The sequence below is a fragment of the Juglans regia genome, chromosome 14 (assembly GCF_001411555.2).
Source record: "Juglans regia cultivar Chandler chromosome 14, Walnut 2.0, whole genome shotgun sequence".
Classification (NCBI taxonomy): domain Eukaryota; kingdom Viridiplantae; phylum Streptophyta; class Magnoliopsida; order Fagales; family Juglandaceae; genus Juglans; species Juglans regia.
In genome coordinates, this window is record NC_049914.1 from 17,733,724 (window position 1) to 17,760,475 (window position 26,752).

The 26,752-nt window shown below is 33.1% G+C and overlaps 1 protein-coding gene across 1 annotated transcript; it reads left to right on the forward strand.

The window, feature by feature from the left end:
- The first annotated feature begins 16,174 nt into the window (after positions 1-16,174).
- Positions 16,175-23,264, forward strand: LOC109013997 (outer envelope protein 61). The gene is made up of 11 exons (XM_018996292.2): positions 16,175-16,558; positions 17,177-17,407; positions 18,801-18,857; positions 18,965-19,093; positions 19,660-19,737; positions 19,866-19,933; positions 20,170-20,219; positions 20,363-20,558; positions 21,296-21,872; positions 22,294-22,437; positions 22,882-23,264. The coding sequence occupies exons 1-11, from the start codon at positions 16,463-16,465 to the stop codon at positions 23,026-23,028; spliced, it is 1,773 nt and encodes a 590-aa protein (XP_018851837.1). The 5' UTR covers positions 16,175-16,462; the 3' UTR covers positions 23,029-23,264.
- Positions 23,265-26,752: the final 3,488 nt, after the last annotated feature.

Consider the following 26,752-nt stretch of genomic DNA (forward strand, 5'->3'; position numbering starts at 1 on the left):
ACTAATTTCCAAAAAAGTGCAGACTATTTTGGTTGAAAAGGACGAGGTATGTAATCAATTGATTGTGATACTCTATCTAAGTTGGGGATTAATGTTATTGTAGCGCTCTTCACAGCCTTGTCCATCATACCTTAATGTGAATGGGGCTCACATAACAGTTTGAACCAACACTGATCCAAGAATGTGTTGTAGACATCAAATTTTGAATTCAGTTATATTTATCAAACAATTCAAAAACTCTGGTCATTAGTCTGGTGCAAGATAAGGGAAAGATTTGTAAGATCTACATTTTTTTCCCCATTGACATTAATATACACTTAAACATACAATCGCGGATGTTTATATCAGTAGACTTCTTTTTTTGAAAGGTAATCAAGAATTTTTATTCATAATAAAAGAAGGCATAGCCCAATTACACAGATGTATAGATGAGAAGTACCTAACTAGGGTTTACAACCAAAAGTAGAAAATCATGGACATTTAGTCCATTAAAGAAGGCATGGCCCAAGTAGTCTATGGCTTTACATTTATAATGATTTGAATTATCTGGATATGGTATTTGAAAACTGACGTTTCTAGTTAATTCTTTCTCAGTTGCACATTTTGAGATTATTTATCATCCCAAATATGTAATATATGGCTATTCATATATATGCAATGTGGCTGTACATTAATGGGCTATACAAAGAAGAATGGTCAGATCATGTTTCTTGAACTTGTGTATTGGCCGTCCACTTGTCATTGTACTGAAATCTAGGCAACTACTTAGATGAAAACTTAAAATAGTATTTTTTTTTTTTTTTTTGAGATTGAAACTTGTTTGGTTTGAAGTTGAAAAACATTTTCAAAAAGTTTTGGAAAAATGTTATCGAAACATGGATGCTGTGTATTGCAGAAATTCAGGCACATGATGAGGGAACTGCAAGGGGCAATAATCGTTGGTTCAATATTTCAGAGCATTTTGGGATACAGTGGCTTGATGTCCCTTTTTTTAAGGTAAAATAATGGGCTAATTGTAATATCTTCCTTGTGCTTGTCCCAATCTTCAATGCTTCTTTAAAAAGAAGTTTACAAAAATTCCTAGTAAAAAATTAATCTACTTTCTCAGCTGCATTAGTTCTGCCACTCCCGAGTTCTGTCTTGATGCTATTTATTTCCAGTATCTCTTCTTCTAACCTTTTGGGGTGCAGCGTAGTAGTTAAAAAGTGAGCTTGGAATGAGTTGTTGACTTAGACTTTCTAGGTTCGTTTCCATGTTAGAAGTTCCTGAATTACATAATACGTGATTCTGGTGAATGGGGATCATGTATTTGGGGTTTACTCCCTAGAGATCTTGAAAGGTGAGGTTAAAAAACATATACGAGGATCAAAGCTTCACTCTAATTAATCTATGTTTACTGGACAATTTCTGGAGAAGAAAATGGGCTTGTGATATCCAAATCTCTGCTGGTTTTATGATATTCTTCTCTATGCTAGGTGAGGGACAGAATACTTGTGTCACAATGTACTTGCCTGTATAATCACGCTTCTTGTTGTTGAGACTAATGTTTTCGTTTTTAACTTGACTCTGATTTCTTGATTGGTGCAGGAAAATTTGGAGGTTTGTTTGCATCAATACCCTTCACTCAATTTTGTTTATGTATTTGGGAGTCATTATAGGAAGTTGAAGTTGCATTTCTTTATTTATGTATTTGGGAATGATTGTAGAAAGTTGAAGATGCATTTTGGCTACTGCTGTAGGAAGCTGAAGATGCAACTCTGTTGTTGGGTTGACTAAAGATATTTGTTGAACTCATGAACTCTGTCACTCTTGTTTAGAAAAATATCTTTTTGTATTTTATGAAAAAATATCTGCACAGTGGCTGCTGTTGTGGTGTGCTAACGTATATTATATATGTATTATATATATATATATATATATATATTTAAAAACAGAGCAAGCACATCTGGAATATAGACAAGTGGGATCATTTTAATGTTTTTTATCTTCATACCAGCTCCAAAGTTTGTTTCCACAAAGAATAATTGATGGGGGATAGGGATCAAATGCATAAATATTGCAGATATTTTCCGAACAAGATATCACCACCATATTCATTATAATCAGCGAATTGAGTTATGTATTTGGCTACTTGTTGGGTTGACTACAGAAAATTCTGTGTGGCTTTCTGAATATCCCTAGAAGGCATGATGGGTTAAAAAATCCATTCATTTGGCACAACATATCAATCTTCTTATTTTTTACAAGTAACATGACATTACCAATCTAAATGCTTTCAAAATTTGATATATAGTTATAAACTTCAGAAGATCTAAATATAAGAACCAATAACCTTTCAACTTCACCTCTTTGGTCATCGAATAAAATAATAAATAGGCAGGCTAAATTGCTGATCATCAGCAGAAACTGTCACAGTAGACAATGTACAATAGACTAGGTTTAATGCTGACAACCGGTAGCTAAATTCATAGGCACCTTGGCTAGAGCGAAAAGTCAAGCGAAGTCAAGCGAACTCTCTGACTTGAATGTAGCTCGAGCGAAGTTTTGAACCATGACAAGAGTACTCTCTGGCTTGAAGTTCGCTCGAGCGGAGTCAAGCGAACTCTCTGACTTGAATGTCGCTCGAGTGAAATGTCGAGCGAACTTTCTGGCTTGAGTTGACCCTCCCTTTTTCACTTTGACACACTTCACACTTGTTACAACATAATTTTACATAAATTTTCACAAGAATATGTCAATCAACTAATTTTTCCCTCAACAATCTCCCACTTTGACATTTCTGTGACAAAACCTCTAACCTATACATTTGGACCTAATTCTAACACACTCTACTAAGGATTCCAAAATACAGGTATAGAACAAGTTGGGATAATTCTGCACACTTAACAAGCAAATAAGCGTATCAAAATGAAAGTGCACAAAATATTCTCACATGTGTAATCAATATAGTTAAAAGCATAAGTTGATGTATACACATGACAAGCACACTTTTCATATAAAAAGTTTCTTCATTAAGAAAATATGGCATTGAGTTTCAATGAAGCATGCAATATAATAGAAGATAACAAATTGTGTTTTTCACAAATAAAAAATTCTAACACTTGTGCTCCCCCAACATATGTGCTCCAACATAACACTCCCCCTTTTTGTCACTAAATATGCAGGGGGCTCAATCACCACCATTTGACTGACTGCCATCATCCTCATTACGGATGAGCTCCTCAATGTTGTTGAGATGTTGGGTGACATCCTGTTGGAAGCCATCAAAACTAGCCTGAAGACGAACCAAATAGTCCAAAATCATCTGTAGACTGGGCTCAGTCGATGGGGTCAGTCCAGGAGATGCCGAGGAGGATGGTGCTGAGCTCGAAGGCCGAGATGCTAGTGCCGGTGCCGGTGCCAAAGGATGCTCAATGTTTAAAGGTTCAGGGGCAAGGTGAGCACGACTGAGCTGAATGGTCTTAAGACCAATGGGAGCTTTGAGAGAAATCCTTGGCTCATGAGGAAGAAAGGAGATGGAGTGGGCCAAGGCAATTCGGGTGATAAGACAAGGGAATGGAAGTCCAGTTCGGACTTTGTTTGAGCGGAATGTCTCAAATATGACCTGTCAAAGATAACCCCCCAAATCAATGGAGACGTCATTGATCAAGGCATAAAGAAGAAGTGCTCAATCATACCCGAGATCACTATGATGTGCAGTCGGGTAGAGATTAGTCAGGAAAATCCGACTAAGAAGAAGGTGGTTAGGTGAAAACTGAACCGTATGCAAAGGTATCCTACCATTCTAGATACTTGGCCTCCGAGTCAAGCATTCAGCAATGACTGGCATGGGAGGAGCAGGGGAGGTCAGGTACGGATAGACCGGGTCGGATACCTGAGGGGCATTTAACAAGTCCGCCACCATGGTAGGGGATACTCGAAAATGGATGGTCCGGAGACTTACCTCAAAGGAGCCATCATCTGAAATGTCATGGATATTTAAGTAAAATTCCCTCCCCAACTCCAAAGCAGGAGTGGGAAGACCAATGGTCAATCCAAGCCACTGGCGGGATTCAAAGATACGGGGCACAATGGTCTCATTTAGCTCACCTAAAGAGACCTCACGCTCAACAATCAGGGTGCGTCTACCGAAGTTCTCATAAAAAAGATTCCGAGCCCTAGTATTGTGGAAGTGAGACTAGGCTGGGGTGGGAGTATGTTTACGAGGACGCACACAACGAGACATGGTTTTAGGCTGTAGATAGAAACAATGATGGTTAGACATGGCTAAAGGTATTGTGAAGATCCGATGTATGCATGTCTAAAATGCCCAATGCATGATCCAATGCACATGCCTAAATGTAAACCAATGTATGCAAATGCACATGCCCAATTCAAAGAGCCAATGTATACTTTGCCAAACTTGGGTCTTAAAGACCCATTTCAAAATGAATGATACACATGCCCAATAACACAATTTAACAACCCATTTCAATACCCAAAAAAGAAGAAAAAATTTTAGCACCTTTTTGGCATTTCATCAAGCACTTCAAGTCCATGACCCTCCCATATGCAAACACCATTCCAAACACAATGCCAAGGTTGGGTTTTAAACCCAATGGAAGTCCCAAGCCTCAATGCCAAACACTATCCCAACACTAGGATAGACATGTAATGAACATGGGAACAATGCTATGCTAATGCATGATGAAAAAGTGAAACCAAAACACCATTGTGGCATTTCACCGAGCACTTGGAGTGCATCCAAGCAAAAACCAAATGAAAACTCCATGGGAGTTCCATGAACCTCCTAAATACAAAAACCATCAATCCAAGAAACCATTTAAGAGGATTCAATGACCCAACAATCCAACAACCTCCATTTTGAAAACCAAAACAAACTTCCCAACTACAACCGTGAAAAAGAAAACCGTAGCCCCCATGAGTGAAAAAAAAATGAAAATGAAAATGGAAATGAAAATCAAAGGGACTTACCGTGATTAGGATGAGATTTCTTGAGAGAAATCAAGTGAAAACCACACGGAGAGAGAAGAGGGAAGTATCGCACGAAGAGAGAAGAGAAAACGGCGCAGGAAGAAAAAGAAATGAGGCAAAAGGAAACGGCGAGGGCTTTTAAAACGTTTTTGCTCAAGCGAAGTTTAAGTTTCGCTCAAGTGGAAGCCCAAAATTTTTAACCTACTTAAATTTTTCATTATGATTCAAGTATGAAGTTAGTTTTCAAACCATAAATACATATCAAATGTAGAAGAGCACCATATTCTCATAAGACACGTAGGTAATAAAAACAAAGTACCACAAGTAATAAAGACATGCGTGTTTAACAGGGTCCTTTCTCAATCAAGAAATTTCAACCGAAAAGTATGAGTGGGGTTGGGTTGTACAAGAAACTATAAATGTTTGGGAAGCTCTTCCAAGATGCAGAAAGTCAAACCTGGATGATTCTGTTTGATTACTTGTATCAATTTCAAGATACCTGCTTTTCATGTGTGTTTTTTTTTTTTCAATAGTAGCATCATCTCTTTTTCTTTTCCATGAAAACACCATAACAATTATCAGATGTCCTTGTTCCCTTCATCATGCAATTTCCATTATTATCTGAAACAATGCACATTTCTTTTAAAAAAAGGGACTTCTGCACCATTATCACTAAGTAAATAACGCTTGTATTTTTCATTTGAAGGAAGATAAAAATGGACAAGAAACAGTTAACCAAAAGACTTGATGAAACTTGCGAAAACATAAGCATGAAGAGCACTAAGTTATACTTCTATCCATATAAGCTGTCATAATTAGACTTCATAGATAATATATCATATATGTTAGGATCCGATCATTCAATTTACATTTAAAACTAACATGATACATCTACATTCAGAACCAACCAAAAACTATTACAAGAGATACAATCCAATATAGATACAACAATATACGTACAACCCTATTCTCTACTATCATTCTTCGAAGTTCATCCTCTTGCTTCTTCAGCATTTTCTCTCTTTCTATTAGTTTGTCCTTTTCTTTTTGAGCTTCATACTCACGTATCAATAAAGCATCCTCCTTCTTCCGAATTTCACTCTCTCTCGTCAGGTTTTTCTCAGATACTACTGATTGAAGTATATCTGCCCATATGAAGAATTGACATCTTGTTTCTTCGTGTGTACAATTCAAGAATTTCAATCTTCATATATAAATAATTTTGTACATGCATTCAAAAGAAATACAAAAGTTGGAAAATTATTTACCGTTCCATAATTCGGATAAGCATAAAATTTTCTTCTAGGATTTTTGTGGGTGTGGGAGATCTTTAATGATGCTTTCAAACCACACCAACAACTTAGTGATTCCATTTCAAGATCATTAACTACACATGATAATGATTGACTCGATGCCATAGTTGATCTACGTGATGATTGATAGATGACTACTTTAAGTGCAACACTCAATTATTATCCACATGCTTCATTATCAGAGTTATTAGACGGTAGGAGAAGAACATCAAATATCATATAAACCACGAGGCAAGTATGACACCAATTTGCAGATAGAATAGAGGTATGGGAAGAAAAAATCTAGGTGCATCTATTGTTCACATCAATTTGACATTATTTTTTTTTTCAAACCAAGTAAAAATCTATCTAAAACCAGATAAAATGCATGTTAAAATGCTAACAAGTAAAAGCAGTTAAAATGCTAACAACAAGCGAATTGTATTGCATTTTGGCAATCAAAGCATGGCACTAAAAATTATCTAAAGTCCCAATTCCTATTAAAAGTTTCTGTCTTTCAAAACAGAACAAGGCATAGTACTTGAGACAATTCCCAAAACGATTATATGAACCTGCCCATCACCTCATTCTCTAGATAAACCTAAGTCGACTTAAAATTATCGAAATTTAAAGATCCAACCCCACAATCTTGATTTCAACAGGATCTGGTTTGGTATCCCATCTAAACTCCACAACTGAGGAAATAAATAAATACTGATCCAACCTTACTTCCATTCATGCTTTAGCATACCAAAAAAAAAAAAAAAAAGAGAAAAATTTAAGTGATATAGAACTGAACAACAAAAATATCAGGAAAATTCAAGTAAAATATGGACGATGTTTCCTGCTTTAGCAATACAAAGATTAAGCAATATATAATGCTACAAGAAAGCAATATTTCAACGATGTCCATGTTTTTTAGACTACTTTAATTTAGTGGAGATTAAGCAATATATAATGCTACAGCAAAGCAATATTTCAACGATGTCCATGTTTTTCAGACTACTTTGATTTAGTGGAACATGAATTTGATATGTAAAAAATGAAAAAATCTCAAAATGATTTTCTTCTAGAATACTCATTTATTACATTACATTAGATGTGGACATGAATTTTGATGAATTCTTTCTAAACAAAATAATAACATGATAAAATAAAGAGAAAATAAACAACCATATGCTGAAGCACCTTCCAAAATTTTCAATGACGAGGAAGAAAAGCTTGAGACAGAATTTGAACAAAAGATTCATTCACCAAAAAGAGAATGATGTATTGCAAAATGACATGCAATTGGGTCATAAAACACTGCAGAAATTTCTAACTAATTTAGGATTACTTTAGGATCAACTTAAAAGAACTTGGGTGAAATCCTTTTGAAAGCAATTCAAGGTTATGACTGTGCTGCTTCATAGCGACCCAATATTCAAGCTAGAAGAATGAGGAATTATTGGTTGTTGATGTTGTTGTTGTATGTAGAAATGAGCTTTGTTTCCTCAGCATGATATTGGTTGTAGACTATTGTAAGTGTGCGCACTGGTTTTGTATTTCTTCTACGGTTAGGATGGTCTTTTTCATACCACTATATTGTTGCAGTTTTGCAAATTGATCTGAATACTGACTATAACTATTTGTTGGGAAGCCAAAATTAGTTATGAATGCCAACATATGTAGCTATGAATATCTGTAAAGTTCTATGGATGTGATATCTATTAAATATTATAAAGTGTTTGGAAGCACAAAGCTTTGCTTCTGTTTATACACATCATCTTTTTCTCGACGATATTTGATAACCGTCAAACTTTCCACAAGTTATTAGGTTTGTAATTTCCTAATTCATGCCTTTTGATTTTCTAAACTTCAAGTTTTTTTTATATAGTTTTCTAACCAAAAGCTTCATAAGGGTTATTGAATTACAAACAAAAAAAAAAAAAAAGGTTATACAACTTATACTACTTGCAAGTTGTTACTGTCGATAGATAGAGTTGTTTTGGCATACCATGAAAAAGCTTCTTATTTTTTTCTCTCTATTCATGAAATTGTTACAGGATTTCTCATCACTAACATATGAACATAAGATAAATGGCAGCTCTGTTGGGCTCAGAGAGAGGCAAACCTCTAGGCGCATCAAGTTGCAAAATGGAAAGCAACATATGGAGAATGAGGGTGAGAGGACTGAGGGAGAAGAGTAACAAGAGGATCTCATGTAGCCAGAGTAAATAACGATGCACAACAAGAAATGTGCAAACAATCTAAATGAGAAATTGGTGGATGTAAGCTCAATCAAATTTTTTTTGCTCATATAATTAACAAGAAATAACTTAATACTTTACCAAATTTTGTTGGTACCCAATTCTCACCACAAATTTTTTATAAAGGAAAAACAAAAATAAAGTTCATTTCGAGGGCATCACATTATTCTCATGGAACAAAATTTTTAATGCTTTTTTTAAAACTCATTGATCAAAATAGTTGAAATTCATAAGCATATAATTATAAATGCTGAAAATATAGAGATGTTAATAAGTAGTGTTCAAAGGAAAAACAAAATAAAATGAAAAAGAAAATTGCCCTACTTCGTGCTACATAGGATATATCCACATTCAAAGGTAGAAGATATTCCTAATCCGCCACCAGAATATAGCTTGGCAGTCGCCCAAACAGATCCATATTTGAACATCGCGGATGAGTCATGAGAGGAACTCCTTGGCTTAGAGCTCCGAGAGTTCCAAATTTCTTTTGAAAAATATTCATTCCCTCCAGCCAACATGCCCAATTAGCCAGAACAAAGATTTTGTGTAATAAACAATCTAAAGGGTTTTTTTATTTGGAGTAAAACAAATACTAGGGTTTTCAGTCGGCTTTTTCTTTTGTGCATTGTACCATAGAAATGATAAATGACCCGTAACAATTGAATTCAGAGCTTCCCAAAATTTGAAGAAAGGAAAGGGAGACTGATAGACTTGCAGTTACCAATAACTATGTTGAGGGACTTGCCTGAATTTAATGGGTAAACATGTGCGATTGAGAAGTGAGTCCCATTAAAGTGTGTCTCCAAAAAAAATGCAGAAACTCTAAGAGAGAGAGACGCAACATTGACACAAAGGTAGACATTTAAAATGAATTGGAAAAAAAAAACATACCTGTGTCCAGACGGAGAGTACTGCGTTGAGTAAGAGGATGAATTTTTCTAGGTTCGGGACTGAATGGGGTGAGGGCGTCGGGGTGAGAAAGAAGGAGTGAGAGAGAAGTGTCTGAGGTTCGAGAGGGAGAAGAGGGAGAGTTGAGAGGTTTGAGTGAGAACGAGCGAGGGTGAGAGGTCTAAGTGAGAACAAGCGAGGGTGAGAGAGGACTGAGGGAGAACAAGGGTGAAAGAACGAGGGCGAGAGGAACTCAAGAATGAAGCAGCTCGTGGGATGGATGCTAAACTGTGATGTGGAGAAGAATAGAGAAGAAACGGGTTCGGCCACGTCAGGAGTGTGGCATGCGGTTAGGGAACCGGAGGTTGAGTAGATATCTTACTCTTTCGAGGCAAAACCCTGGGATGGAGTTTACATGGCCACCCTGGGAAATTCCAAACCAGATAACAAATAGTCCTAGTATTCAAATATGCATGAGCTGCGTTTTATAGTTCCAATTAGGGGTGTAAATTTAAACTGGTAAACCGGAAAACCGGCCCGGACCGGACCAGTTGATCCGATTTTGAACCGGTCCGGTCCGGAACCAGTTCCTATATTTTGAAAACCGGTCCGGTTTCGGTTCCATAGTTTCTGGGACTGGACCGGACCGGTTTGAAAAAATATATATATAAAAATTAATTTTATATATTATACAAAATATTTATATATATAAGTTTTATATATAATATATAATTATATATTAAATTTTTATATATAATATATAATTATATATCATATATGAAATAATTTCATATTATAATTTATAAATTATAACCTAAAATGTTTATCTTAAATATGAGCATTTGTAATTTGTTTGATTATATATTATTAATATAATTATATATAAGATAATGTTATTATAATTTGTAAAATAAAAGTTTCATCTAAAGATAAAAATTTAATTGATCATATGCTTTAAACATAATATATATATTAAATTATTAATAACATTTTATCATAAGAAGTAATACTTTATTATATTTTTTTTACATTTAAAAAAAATCAAAAAACCGGACTGGACTGGAAACCGATAAAACCGGAGGTACCGGTTTATGAGAGTAACCGGAGCGTAATCGGTTTTGAAAAATACAAAACCGGTACATACCTGTTCGGTTCTAGATCTTGTCCAAAACAGGACCTAACCGGACCGGTTACACCCCTAGTTCTAATGACGGGCAATCGTGCAAATATTAAAGACCTAAATCCATAATGTAAATTAAAACATATAATTATCCATAAAATTATAAATTATATTATTATAATCCATCTATAATAAAAAAAATTAAAAACTAAAAATAGATAATAGAATCATAAACATTAAAATACAATCATGCAACAACACAATCGTGCAACATAATATCATAATGCAAGCCCTAACAAACCTCATAACATGGGCTCGTGATGTGGTAGAGAACATCTTTTCTAAAGGCAAGCCAGACAACATGAGAGGTTTCCGGACCAAAACTTTGAGTGAGTACAAATTTAGATAGTGGGCAAAAAAAGGTGCTTAAAATGAGTTGGTCATGCTCATACCAAAAATCAAATTTAAGATTTGGTTGGGGTGAATCGGTGTAGGAAGTGGAAAGAAGAAATGTTGGTGGAGTAGGGTGGCTGCCATCAACGTAACCAAAGAGTTTCTGTCCATAAAGGTAGGGAAGGAGTTGGACTTTCCAGTTAAGATAATTATCACGATTAAACTTAAGAGGGAATTGGTGGGAGGGATTGATAAGTGAACGATGGGGTTGGGGCATGGTGGAGGAGGAAGGTGTATTTGAGCAGGTGGTGGACATTGATTACAGATGATATGATGAAAGTGGTGTTGGTGATGAAGCGACTGGTAGCTAGAATATTAAATGTTGAGTTGTGGTCAACAATGAGTTGATAATGTTACAAAACCAACAAAGGGCTAATAATACGCTGAAAGATTAAGCCAACAATAGACTATATATAACCTTGGTAAACTATAAAACCAAACTCAAAATGTCAAAAATGGATATGTGGCTTCAAACGATACTCACAATATACCAAAATCCAATAAAAATGGCTCATAAATAATAAAGATGCATGAATTTGAGATGAAATATGGTTGAACAGTGATGAAAATATTTTGAGAGAAAAAGTTGGCTGTAGAGTTTGTGGAAGCATTTTCTGAAATTCTTCCACAAATTCATAGTGGGGATTGTATATCATTTATAATATTCAAATGCAGCATACTGAAATTCTTCCACAAATTCATAGTGGGGATTGTATATCATTTATAATATTCAAATGCAGCATGGTTGTTACACTTGCTACACTAGGTTTCATTAGGATAAACGCTATCTATTCCTTTATCTATCTTTTGACACTGATTTAGAATATTAGTCCATAAATACCATCTAATCAAATGAATAGAAAATTTCATAATAAACCTCAATTGGGCATCTCAAAAATATTAATCCAGTAATACCATCTAAAATATTTCTTTAAATTAAATATAATAAACAATTCAGTATTTTTAAATTTTTAAATAATAATAATATTAAAAAATAATATTTTATTCAATTAATTTAAAATTATTTTTTCCCATCTCACTGTCAAAACCAGTCTAATGTGTCATCCCTGAGAATACTTCACGAATAAGAAAATTTTTAAAGGTGAAAAGCCTTCCGGTCCCTTTTGTTCTATAGAATTAACTTTATTCTTTAATTCTAAAAGGGATGGGGGTGTTAAACCCTCGTTGGTGGCTCATGGTTACCTTTTTTATTTTAGGCTATTTTGATATTTATTTTAAGAGAAATGATAGTTATAATTGTGAGTGTATAATTATGAGTGTATAATTATTATATAATCATTTTAAAAAAATAAATAAATATAAAATCTACATGAAAAAAATTACTTAATTTTTTAATAATATATTTTATTATTTTTTTAAAGTAATTATATGATATTTATACATTCTATAATGTATATAATATTATTATTATTTTAGATATTTTTTTATGGAGGTGGCTGAGCCACTGAAGTGGCATAAAAGGATCATGTGTTGACTTCTTATTGGGTCTTACGTGACATTAATCTCATGTATCTTCTCTCCCGCTAACAAATCGAACGAATGTGGGATGAAATCAGATAATTATAGAACTTTTAATCTTAAAAATAATTTCCTAAAATTAGAATTAATTCAACAAAGTTCAAGGAGTATTTTGTATTTAATCATTAAGTTTAATCAATGAGCTTTTAAACGGTAAAAGTCGTAGTCTAAAGTTTATGAGTTTCACTATAAATGCTGTGCTAACACATCTGCTTCTTCATAGCAAAACTGATAATGATGTAGCTACAATGAACTCTTTTATAATAAATCAAACTAATGCAATTATCCTACTTAATTAAAAAAAACTATAATTTTATAATATTACTCTTCATTTCATATATCTCGTTTGTTTTTACAACTTTCTTCAACTCATCTCATTTAATCATTATAATTTTTATAAATTTTTATATAAAATAAAATAAATAATTCAATTTTTTCAAATTCTAAAATAAAAATAATATTAAAAAATATATTTTAAAAATATTTTATTCAAATTTTAACTTTAATCTCATATCATCTTATCTGTGAAAATACACAAGATATAGAGTTATAAAATAGTTGTAAAATAATTATAGGTATAATTTTTAATAAAAAATTATATATATCACACTACCATCTCATTATGATGAGGTGACATTATCTATCAATTTTTATATTTATTTTAAAAAAAAGAGAAAATATACTTACAACCGTGAATTGCGTAACCGCAGTGTAATCGCTTTAAAAAAAATGAATAAAACATGGGACCCACATGAAAAAAATTAATTTTTTAATAGTGGACCCCACTCTTTTTCAAAGCGATTACGCGGCGGTTACGCACTTCACGGTTGCATGTAGAATTACTCTAAAAAAAATTATCTAATAATAATAAATATATTACATTTTATATAGCAAGATAAACGTAGAAAGAGAGCTATAACGTTACTTTTTTTCAATAATTTCATGGTTTGGTTTTGGTGCAAAACTCTTGACAGACTATGGGGTCCGTCGGGACCATGCCAGGTCAACTTGCCTAGTTATGGAGCCGTTTGGGATATCTTGTGCTCAAAATAATTAAAGAAAGATAAAACTAAATCAAAATAAATAAATAAACCAAAAAGAATATAAACGGAAAGACAAAAAACCTAAGAAACAAAAGAAGAAAAAGGAGAAAAACAATATGTGAAGGAAAAAAAGCAGAAAACATAACCAATGAAAAAAAAAAATAGAAAATAAATGTAAAAATAATGAAGTTTAAGGGCACGTTTAGAGTTAGACAAACTCTAGGATCTTGGTCCGTTGTCAAGGATCGAATTTTTCATGCATTTTAGATTAGTAGTTGCGAAGAATCTAACGGGGATTTGTCATTTGACATTTTTGCCTAAATTTCATCGCTTGATTTATTTTCACAAATTATATCATTTTATTTCATTTAATTATTATAAATTTTTTAAACTTTTAAATAAAATATAAAAAATAATTTATTTTTTTCAAATCTTAATAAAAAAAATATTAAAAAAATTATATTCTAATAATATTTTATTCAATTTTTAACTTTTATCCTAACTTATATCAACTATATAACCAATTGAGAGCTAATAGTTAAAGAGATGATACATTAGCTCTTCATTTGAGGTACAATATCCACACCAAATTATAAGTTTTCAAATTTAAAATTAAGAATAATCATACTTTACCCACTTAACTTGCCTCTTCATTTTGATATATCATGTATTTTAATTTTTTTATTTAATAGTTAAGGAAGTGACTATTAGTGTATTGATTTTTTTTTTATATATATTTTTTTGAAATGTTAAATAATAAAAAAATATAAATAAAAAAATTAAAGAAAAATGAAAAGGTCATTTAGCAGCCCGAGTAGCACCACTCTATCGTTTGTTTTCAGAAAACATCTCATCTCATCTTATCATTACAATTTTTTCAACTTTCAATACAAAATAAAATAAATAATTTAATTTTTTCAAATTTTAAAATAAAAATAATATTAAAAAATATATTCTAATAATTTTTTAACTTTAATATTAATTTATCTCATCTCTCAAAATAGAGGAGCCATGATAACACAGAGAGACAAGAGTAATGGTGTTGGTGGCTGATAACCACTTCGAAGTTGGTGTGGCACCAAATTTGGACACCAGCTTTAGAACCAACCATACTGGCCAATCTAGACCGGCGGTGGAAGATCCGACCAAAACAGCAGCATATCGATATAGCAAAATGGGGTCCGAATCCGATACTGACTAATTCCGGTAGTCTCTTGAGACGGCTGGAATAGTAATTAATTAGTACAAATAGCTTTTGGGCTTGAACTTCCTATTTTAAGTTTTTAGGATTTTTTTTTTTTGAGAAAACAACTTCATCCATTGATGACTGGAACTGGTACAATAGCTGAACAAAAAATCTTCACAACTTTCTAACACTCCACACTTCATATTATTTTTAATTTTTATTATTTTTTTCTTTTATTAAATATTTATTATATGAATAATGAATAAAAAATTTGAAATAATTTAAAAAGAATAAACTCAAAAAAAAATATTAAAAAAATATTAAAAATTTTAAAAAATATAGAGTGTAGAGTGTAGTAGAGGTTGTGTAGCAATGCTCATAGCTGAATCAGTTTGGAGTTTCCTCCAAAACACACCGCCTTCATGTCTGATACGTGTTTTTCATATCATCAAGAGTAATTTTAAAAAAAAAAAAAAATTCAGGAAATTTAATTAAAAATTACATTTAGTAATTTGATTTTAAAGTAAAATGAATTGCTTATTTTATACTTACAAAAAAGACGTGTCGTGTTATGGTACAAATAAATTTTATAAAATTAAATTTAAAAAATGACGTGCCTTGCATTAAATTATTATATTATTTTTATTATAAAATAAATTTAATATACCATATAAAAATGAAAATAATTTATACAAATTTTAAATAGACAAGTTACATATAAGTCTTTGTAAAACAGTAGATCTTACCTAAAAAAAAGTGTAAGAAAATTATTCTTTATTAGTGAGATATATTTTTTATAAAAAATTTATACGAAACTTGACTAATTGAGACTTATATCTAATATTTTTTTTAAAAAAAAATGTACCTAACATTAAAAATGTGATAAATTTATTTTTATAAAATTGTTGCAATAATTCTTTAATTTGATTGCTGATGATCAGAACGCACGAAAATGAAAATGAAAAATGATTTGTATAAATTTTAAGTAGATAAGTTACACGTCTTTGTAAAAAAGTAGATCCTATCTAAAAAAAATGTAAAGAAAATTATTTTTTATTAATGAAATCTACTTTTTATTATATGAGACTTGATTATTTGAGATTTATATTTAATGTTTTTTTTAAAAAAAATGTACCTAACATTAAAAATATGATAAATTTATTTTTATAAAATTGTAGCGATAATTCCTTAATTTGATTGCTGGTGATCAGATCGCACCAAAATGACGGTGCGGTGTGACGTGGTTTCGCTAAAAGAGCACAACGGAACGGACAGTGCAGTGTGATGCGGATAGATTGATTGATATATTAGGAGAGCTTTGGGGGCAGGGATAATTTTGGGAATTAGATGAAACAAAAAGGGTAAATAAGGTAATTGAGTTTAGGATGCCATGAAACGCATATTCGAGTCTTGAGCCGGTCTCCGTTTCACGCCCTCTTCAATAGCATTCATCCATCCATCCGTACCTTCTTCGTTCAGGTTTGGTGGGCGATACCCCCCATAATAATACCGAATCCCTTCCCAGTTTTCCGAATACAACAATACTTTCTATCTTTCTTATACTGTGTTTCTTTCTGTTCCCAAGTAATTCTTGGGTCCTCCAAAGTTTCCCATTTCTCTGTAGAAAGCATTTGAAGAGGAAGAAACTCGTTCGGTTTTGGCGGTTGAGTTTTGTCTGATCCGTTTGATTTTGAAAATTTTTTAGAGGAAGAGACGGGATGTTTAACGGAATGATGGATCCGGAGATGATAAGGCTGGCTCAGGAGCAGATGAGTCGGATGTCACCCGCCGAGCTTGCTCGGATCCAACAGCAGGTCCGCTTCCCTTTCTTTTATTACTTTATTGATCTCTCTCTCTCTTTTTTTTTTCCCTTTCCTGTTGTCATAACTTTGTAATTCAGTCTAATTTTGTGATGTCGTGCGGTGAAACATATTTCCTTTCCGGTGGCTGACGAGAATCTATGCGTTTCTACGATTTGATTGCTCATTTTGAGTTGGGACTAGGAATTGTAGCTTTATTATCTATTTTTTTCCTTTCATTTGTAGTGGGACTTTTCGTTCCTTTGTATAGTGGTTGTTGTTCGTTTGGAATTCGAGCATTATTTTATTCAATTTTTTTCTTTTTTCTGATCAGCTTTATTCAATCAATCTCTTTTTTTCAATCATATCCATATCCTTGTTATTGCAGTGTCTATGTATTATTCTTTCGAATATATTCTGTGGGTGTGGCGCTTCATTTCTACATGCCCATGGAGTTCGTTTTGAACTTTTGCCTGTATTGTTCCCCGAGAAAAAAAATCAAGTGCTGATTAAGCTCTCAATAACTTGATAGCATTTAACAAGCTCTTGCTCATTTTTTTTATCTGTGTAGTTTTGATAAGAGGTGAGAGTCTCCTATATTTTGATAGCCATCTCTGATCATTTGCATTGCAGATGATGTCCAATCCGGACTTGATGAGGATGGCCTCTGAAAGCATGAAGAACATGAGACCTGAAGATTTTAAAATAGCTGCAGAACAGTTGAAGCATACCCGTCCAGAGGAGATGGCTGAGATTGGTCAGAAGATGGCTAATGCATCACCTGAAGAGATGGCAGCCATGCGTGCCCGTGCTGATGCCCAGATCACCTATGAATTGAATGCAGCTGAGATGCTAAAGCAAAAGGCAAGTAGCAAGAATCTCAAGTTAGAACATTCATATTTTCTGCAAGAGACATGAATCATTGAACCTGTCTTTACACTGGTTAAGAAACTATGCTTGAAACTGATTTCGAGTAGGATAAAGGATAGAATGCTGAGGTGAATGATAGACATCATAGTGGGCTTTAGAGCTGTAATGATAAATGGCTTGTGAGGGCTCTTAATATAGATGCTAACATTGTAAAAAGCAATGTATTTATGGGAAGGAAAAAGCCCTGGAGCTTTTTAGATGTAACACCCCCTCCCTTATAAGTTCAAGAATGCTATTAACCTTTTAATAATTCAAGAATGCCAATATGTGGTTGAAAGCCGAGGTTTTGTGGAGAAGGTGAGATCGTGTATGTTGGTATACTGGTCAGGGGTGGGCCAAAAAGGTCCTAACTTGGTGAAGTTCCACATCATCAAGTATAATTTTAACAGGAGTAAAGTAAACAAGTACACTGGGCGTATACAAGAAACACCTAGTCCATATTAGAGAGCCCCTAATGACCAATAAGCCCGTGAAAAATTAGAAATCTATCCAAAATACAGCAAGCCCAAATAGGAACAAAACACACCTCCCCAATCCCAACCCCATCCCGAAACTCCCTCTACGAGGACAGCTTCATAATACCCTCCCTTTAGTCTTCCCTTGACTCAAACTACCTCTCTTAGTATCGTAGTTGATTGCCCAAGAAAGACGCTTTAACTCTCTGCTTTTCTTAAATCTTGATTTGGTTTCAAGCGAGTGGCCCGCCTCAATCACAGTGAGTAGTTCTGCAAATTGGTTGTCGCATCCCTCATGTGGAAGCCCCACACACTGCTGAATCTCGTTAACCTTATGTAGAACCTAATCTGATGATGAACCCGCTATATGGTTTATCGGAGGAAGAGATACCAGGGGAACAATATTTTTCCCAGACACAGCTCCCAACTACATGCCTGAGCCTAAACATTCCTCCTCACAAGGCACTAACAACAAACCCATAATTTCCTCCGCACCATCTCCTGCATTCAAATCCCCAATCTATAATGATAATCCTAGGTTTGATGCAACTGTATGGCCCATTTTTTATTCATAAGACCCCTATATATCTCCAAAAAAAGGAAATTAACTTGGTAAAACGCTATCTTGAAATAATGCTTCCACAAAATAAATATTTCTGTAATTTTATTGAGAAAAAAATGAAGAAGATACAGGCTCTAACTACTTGGAATACTTTCTAGATCCTACGTAACTCTGCCATTGAATAGGTCTGGGCATACATTAATGAATCAAGACTGACTGAATTTAGCAAAATCTACTTCTGCTTCTGTATACTTTTATGCACTGTATTGTTGTCTACCATGTATTTATGGATTTATTATCAATTTTCCAGGGTAATGAGCTTCACAGTCTGGGAAGGTTTGAAGATGCCTTGCAGAAATATTTACTTGTAAGGGAACCTCTATGTTCTTCTGAACCTTTTATTTATTTTGCTGGCTGTAGGGTTTTCCTTATTGACTGAATATTATTTTGCATCTTCTTTCTAACTAAATTTAGGCAAAGAAAAATCTGCAAGGCATTCCATCCTCCAAAGGCAGAACGCTATTATTGGCATGCTCACTCAACTTGATGTCGTGTTACTTGAAAACAAGGCAGTATGGTGAATGCATAAGAGAAGGCTCGGAGGTATGAAGAATTCAATTTTCTCTTCTGATCTAATCATGTAATATGGTATTAGTCATCCATTTATGACGTCCGTATCCAAACATTCAAAGTGATGCATCTTTTGAGAAAAAAATACATTTATTAGGGAGGCATTATGACATTCTGGAAATATAAACAGGAAGGGAACATGTTATAACATATGTAGGAAGATCAATAGACAGCATAAACTAGGCTCGGTTTGGATTGAGAGAGCTCTCAATCCATCTCATCTCATCTCATTTTATCATTACAACTTTCACAAATTCCCACACAAAATACAATAATCAATTCAACTTTTTGAAATTCCAAAACACTAGTAATATTAAAAAAATAATATTCTAATAATATTTTATTCAACTTTCAACTTTCATCTCAACTCATCTCATCTCATCTCAACTCACTATCCAAACCTAACCTAAAACTTCTTCGATTTCTTTTACTACTGCCTATATAAATGGACACTAATATATCTTAATTAGTTAGTTTCTTTCATTCCCACTATCTCTACCTTCTTTAATTTCAGTTATTTATTTTTCCTACTGCTTCAGGTTTTGGCATATGATACAAAGAATGTCAAAGCTCTATACCGAAGAGGTCAAGCATACAAAGAACTTGGTCAATTAGAAGTGAGTTTCATGCATTTACATGAGTTGTTTGCTGTGATTTCCATATTGTTCTTCTAAGGGATGCTTATTTTTATGTCAATGGATTCTGATCTGATTGTGTTATTTGATGTCATTTTTTAATATGTTAGGATGCCATCTCTGATTTGAGCAAGGCACTTGAAGTTTCCCCCGATGAAACCATTTCAGATGTTTTAAGGTGCGGCACCTCTCTCAAACTCTCTCACAATGAAAGAATCTTGCTGTTATTTGTAATTTGCTGTGGCATTCACAGTATTTAAGCCTTTGCTTCATACGTTAAGTCAGTATGAAAATCTACGTTGCTGATTTGGTAGAGTTCATCTTCCCTCTTAAGTATTGAAAATGTCCATTGCAACATAATGAATCTGAGCTGGCAAATTAGTCATGCTAAATGGCATTGAAATGTTGTCACAGGGATGCCAAGGAAAGATTGTCCGAAGAAGGTGGTGGACGTTTGCCGAGAGGTGTGTTTATTTCTTGGTTGTTGACTCTCGTTTTTCCATTCTCATTATTTTTGGAACTTATTAACTTTGAAAAAAAAGAGACTATAGCATATATATACTTAATTTTCGGTACTTTAATTCGTTTGATTTTTATTGTTTAATAGGAGTAGTAATTGAAGAAATAACTGAAGATGTTGATGCTGCAATTCCTGCAAATAATAAAAGGTCGTGCACAGAAAATTTGATGGTGCAATCACAGCTAAATAACTCTACTAAGAATCAAAGTGCAGTTAACAATGGGGGTATCACGACAAATTCTGAGGCTTTGCATGCTTTGAAAGATGACTCGGAAGCTGTAAGGTTTGTTTGCATCCATAAAAGAGTTATTAACCACTGTCTACTAACAATTTATGTTGAAGATATTACTTGTGTGTCCGCATAACACTTCATACATTTCATTAATTTGAAATTTGGAGAATTAGGTGACGTCTTTGTTGTTGTTTTCTATGTTTAATTATGTTTTTGCCTATAATATAGAAAGTTTGAATTGAGATTGAACCTCATGAAATCTTTTAAAATACTGCAGTACGCAGTTAGTGGTTAAAAATTAATGCTAAGATTAATTTACTTATGTACCATGGAAACAAATCTGATTTGCAAGGAGGGGGGAAGAGAGAGACTAGGATAGGGTGCCAAGCTACATACATTGGATGATTCTGCTAGAATTAATCCCATTAAGAGTGTTGCATGGTCTCCAGGATTCTTCACTATAAAAAAATAGATAAAAATAAAAGGCATTAAGAGTTGACATTGGATAAAAATAGTTCTCCTTTGCACTGCTTCAGTGCATTCAATTTGAAAGGAAATCCGGCTTCCTTATACTTCTTGGCTCTTTTTTAAAGAAAGTATCTCAGAACTGAACTGAAATCTGAAATATGATGTGGTGCTGTTGGAAATATACTTATCTTTTTGTTTCCTGGTGATATATAAAGGTTCTCTTGTCACTTTGGACGATTCTGTTATTGTTTTCCGTACAATCGTCGGGAGATAAATTCAAAATAGGTTAACATTTGTGTGCTTGTGTATTTACTTTATAGATCGTTCCAGAATTTCATTTCAAATGCTGATCCGGACACACTGGCTGCTTTGAATCCTGGAAAATCTGGGGAGATACCTCCCGAAATGATTAAGACTGCTTCAAATATGATTGGCAAGATGTCACCCGAAGAACTTCAGAAAATGCTTGACTTGGCTTCATCATTTCAGGGGGAGACCCCAAATTTTGTTGGAGGTTCATCCGAAAGTGATTTTAACAACTTTAAACTTGGGTCAGTTCCTCCTAATGTGACACCTGACATGCTTAAAACAGCAAGTGATATGATGAGCAAAATGTCACCAGGGGACCTGCAGAAGATGTTTGAAATGACATCCTCTTTCAGAGGGAAAGACTCAGCTCCAATGGCAACAGCTGTAAATGGTTCATATAGTGGGCCAAAATCTTCGGGAGGCCAGAAAAATCCTCTAGAAAATAGGAGCAGTGCTGTGGGTGAATCTAGTTCAGCTCGTGGTCTATTTTCAGATTCAATAAATACTTCTCAGTCAAGCTTCCCAACCTCAACTTCTGATTTGCAAGAGCAGATGAGAAACCAAATGAAAGATCCAGCAATGCAGCAGGTTTGTTCTTTTTATAAAGTAACAGATTTTTTATTGATCGGTAAACAAAATTTTTATAAGGTAACAGATAAGATGTATGATGTCATAGGTTGATGGAATTCTATAATTATGTTAGACTTTAACTGAAATTTTTTTAAAACTTTATTTGTAAAATTTTTCCTGCAATTTACAATTAGTATTACATATATTCTTAAGTTTATAAACTTGTATCATCTATTTTTGGCTCGCTCTTGTCAGTGGCTGCTTATTGTTTCTAAAGAAGTTTCAAGTTCTTAAAGATGAGTTTGTGCCTTTGTTTGTTTAAAATGCACTGTTGAACGGCATTATTTTGTTTGTGGCTAAGAATTTCATAAAATGATATCTCCATGATCTTGTATGGTCTCTATGTAGACCTTAATATTTTGTTTTATATACTTTACAGATGTTTACATCAATGATTAAGAACATGAGCCCCGACATGATGGCAAACATGAGCGAACAATTCGGTTTGAAGCTTTCTCGAGAAGATGCAGCAAAAGCTCAAGCAGCCATGTCATCATTATCACCAGAGGACTTGGATAGAATGGTACCTTCTTTTACTCATGCTTTATTATCATTGAAAATGGCCAATATTTTTTTAATGTCTAATGAATGTTGTTTGTTCATGAAACATCACAGCAGTTGCCATTAGCTAGCTTATTTGTATATATGCTTGGATCCTATCCTTACTTCTCATTCTTCAGCATGGGCCTTCCTTCGTGGGGCACTCTGCCCCCTATTTTTTTTTCTTTTTTTGATGAACTTAATAACAGAGTGAAATTATCAAACTGAAAAGTGATATGATTTCTTGATAGGTTTATGCAGGTTTACTAAAAAACCAATAGTTGGAACTGTGGTCCCTTGAAATTAGAAGATATGAAAGAGTGCTCTTGAGAAAATTCACCTAGGACACCTTGTCTAAATTGTGCACAATGTGCCATAATTGGTGGCTAATATGAAAGAATCGATTTGTGTTGAATTGTTGTTGCAGATGCAGTGGGCGGATAGGGTTCAAAGGGGAGTGGAATGTGCAAAGAAGACAAAGAAATGGCTGCTGGGAAGGCCTGGATTGATTCTGGCTATATGCATGCTCATTTTAGCAATGATCCTTCATCGGCTGGGATACATTGGTAGCTAGAGGAATGGGCTGATATTTGTGTTGATGATTGACGAGCACGATGAGAAAAGGGAAAAGTAATGCAGGGTTTAGTTGAGATGAAGAAAGAGAGAGACGACGATGAAACCAGGGCGGGAGCGGTGTATTAGTGTATAAACATAATTCAACACAATTTGGTGCCACTCCATGTAATACTTTCTCATTTTAGCAATAAAGAGTTTTTTTCTTTTAACTTCCAAAAAAAAAAAAAAAAAAAACTTGTATGTTTAAGGGAATTCTTTGGTTTTTAGAAACTTGCATTGATCTTCATACTAGAGTATATTACAGTGGTTGGTGGTAGGGAATCCAAAGGAGACCCCAATTAGGGAACTGATTTTCTCTACTCTGTAAAAGAAGGATATTATTTATTTATGGTAGCCATAACTAAGCATTTGGAAGTTCAAATTTTATTGATCACTCTCTTTTTTCCTTAAATGTTATGCTTTGATTAAAACTGGTGGCATTGTGCCATGTGAAATATAGAGAACAGATAAGCCTTAGGCCCCGTTTGGATATTCTTCTCATCATATAATTACAATTTTTTAAAAATTTTACATAAAATATCATAAATAATTTAACATTTTTAAATTTTTAAATAATAATAATAGTAAAAAATAATATTATAATAATATTTTATTAAACTTTTATTTATAACTATACCATCTCTTCTGGACTTATATTTCAAAAAGTGTGCAAAGGATGAATGGGATTCCGTACATTTATTAACAAAAAAATTCTGTACATTTATTTACCCAAAAATAATAGAAAAATACTAGTCTATCGTCTAATTTTGATTGCTCATATATTTAATTTTTTTATTTAATAATTAAAAAAATAATTTTTAGTGTATTGATATATAAATATTTTTAATTTTTTAAAATATTTAAATATGTTAAAAAAATATAAAAAATAAAAAGAAAGATTTGTGCGGCCACGCCCAGCACGCTAGCACTGCTCAAAGCAATAAGCAAACAAACAATTCAGAGTCTCAGACTTCAAATGCCTTTAGAGTCCACTTTTGAATACGACACGGTGTAAAAAGGGGGGTTTTCAACACCCAATGGGAGGCTGAAACCTCAGCCTTCCCATTGCTTTTTAAAACAATGAGATACACAAGATTGTAGCCCAAGTAACGAAATTTCTCATCTCTTTCTTTGGTTAAGAATCAAGAAGATGTCCTGAACCTCTTTCATGTTAATGTAAACTGAACTCATTTATCAATTTCACATAAAATCAAATCAAAACACAAAACAATTACATTATGTCGTTTGTTTGAGCGAAATAATTAAACATTACATTAAAATAAAAGAAAATAAATGTAGTACGAACAGTGAGAAGAGAAATTCCAAACAAGTCATACAAAGCAAAAATGAAAAACGAAGTAAGAAATAGCTACAAAAAGTCGCTCCATATTTCCTGACATGGTGCAAAAAGTTTCAACGTGCCTCCACAATGGTGGGTGTGGATCACTGTAGGGAGGTGGAGTAAAGAGAAATAATAGTTATAGTCGTGAGTGTATAAGCGTTATGTAATCATTTTGAAAAAAATGAATAAATACGAAATCTATATGAAAAGAAAATTAATTTTTTAATAGTAAACTCTACTTTTTTTCAAAACGACAGCACGATACTTATATACTCTACGACTATATGTAACATTACTATAAAGCAAAACATTAAAAACCTATTGGGGGTGGTGTGTCGGACGCTGTTGGGGGTTGAATGACAGTTATCTAAACTCTAAAGTCCCTGTAAACAACTCAAAAACTAAAAAGACAATACTAGGATACACACCAAGGGAAATAATATTTCTATCGAGAGTAGGTTCAGAGAAAAGCCACCGATTGTGATTTTTTATTTTTTATTTAATGGTTAAATGAGTGTTTTTTAATGAATTTGTGATTTTTTTAAAAATGTTTTAAGGGATTTAAAAAATGTTTTAAAAAATTACACTTAATGGGTGGCTTCTCGGAATCTACTCAGTGGATGTAGCAGTGCCTGCACACCAAATATGCATACCAATGTAAATGAATTTTTTTCGTTTAAATAATTTTTAAATATCCTTAACTATTAAGAAAATATAAATTTATTAATAGTCACTTTTTTAACTATTAAAAAAAATTAAAAAAATTAATATACACGAATGAACATATTTAATGAATACATTTGAGAGTCATACGAATGAACATATTTAATGAATACATTTGAGAGTCATTCTATCATTTTGGAAAAGAAAACCCAAGCAAAGCATAAAAACGTATACAAAAGTTGGAAATGATAGAAAAGAAGAGAAGGCAATGTGTGAAAATGGGTCGCAGACTGCCACTGATACTGGCACGCGGGCGGGACTCATGCTGTGACCAACTGCTCTAATTTTTCTTGAATTAGTCATGCGATTTCTTTTTAAGGCTTTGTTTGGATAGTGAACTATTTAATATTTTATTATTATTTTTTATATATATTTTATTACAATTCACTATCATATAATATTTTATCATTATTTTTTCACAACTTCTTTATTACTATTTATAGATAATATGAGATCACCTCATTACTCAAATGTATACTAAGTCTTGAATCTCGAACCTCGTTCTAAAATTTAGCCTATGATTTTAAAATTGAGGCAAATACTATAAAAATTTTGGAATATTTTTAGAAGTCTAAAACTATTTAAATGAAGTATTTTTAAAATTACTTAACCAAACCTATATTTTTGGAATTGAACCTCTCCAGTTTTAGATTCCCGTAAATAAAAATTAGTTTTGCAAATTCATTTTATCTAAATAATTTTATTTCTCCTAAAAGCACTTTTTAAGATTCATTATTTTGTTTTATGTCAAAAACTCTATTTATTGGATCAAGAATAAAATAATATTCTTTCGTCTATTTTTACGAAAATGATTCAAACTTATTTAAGGAATTTCTATAATATCTAATTATTTTATTAATGTGAAATATGGTCCTTGACATAATCCTAATTGTAAACATTATAAAGAACCATGATATGCATGGATATCAAACATTATCGATACAATGTACAACAATTACCTGGCTTCCCCACGGGTAAGGAAAATATCTACATGAAAAAATTATTTTTTAATAATAAATCCTACATTTTTTTTAAAGGTAGTGCCGTGAGACATGCACATTCTAAAACTGTATTTAGCATTGCTCTACAAATAATACCGAAATCGAATCATGCCAAAGAATACAACCTAAGCATGCTTGCCAATCTCAGAAATTTGAAGTTTTATATTAAATTGAAGCTTCGCCAATATCAAATTCCAACATTGTAGTCTAATACATAAATGCTGCAAGTGTCAATGATAAGGGACTAGATGAATTTACTCCGTTCATCTCATGCTAGATTTTAATTTTGAATTTCCTACTGACTGAAAGGAATCTTAGGGGTGTAAAAAACTTCGGGTGGATAGAGAAAACCGAACAAACAGGCTGGTTTTGGTCGGTTCGGTCCAATCATTGGGTTAGACCTGTCCATGTCGATTAAAATCTTCAAGAAAAGTTCAGTCTTTGCTTCATAGGGAAGGAAATATGTGTGTGACGCAACTAGTAAACCCAATACGAATACAATATGAAATTAGCGAGTTTGAGTTTGATGTTAATGAATTTGGGTAAAAACGGGTTGACCCGTTAAGACACGATTTGTAAATGAGTTAATAATTGGTCAACTTGTTTAACACGAAATC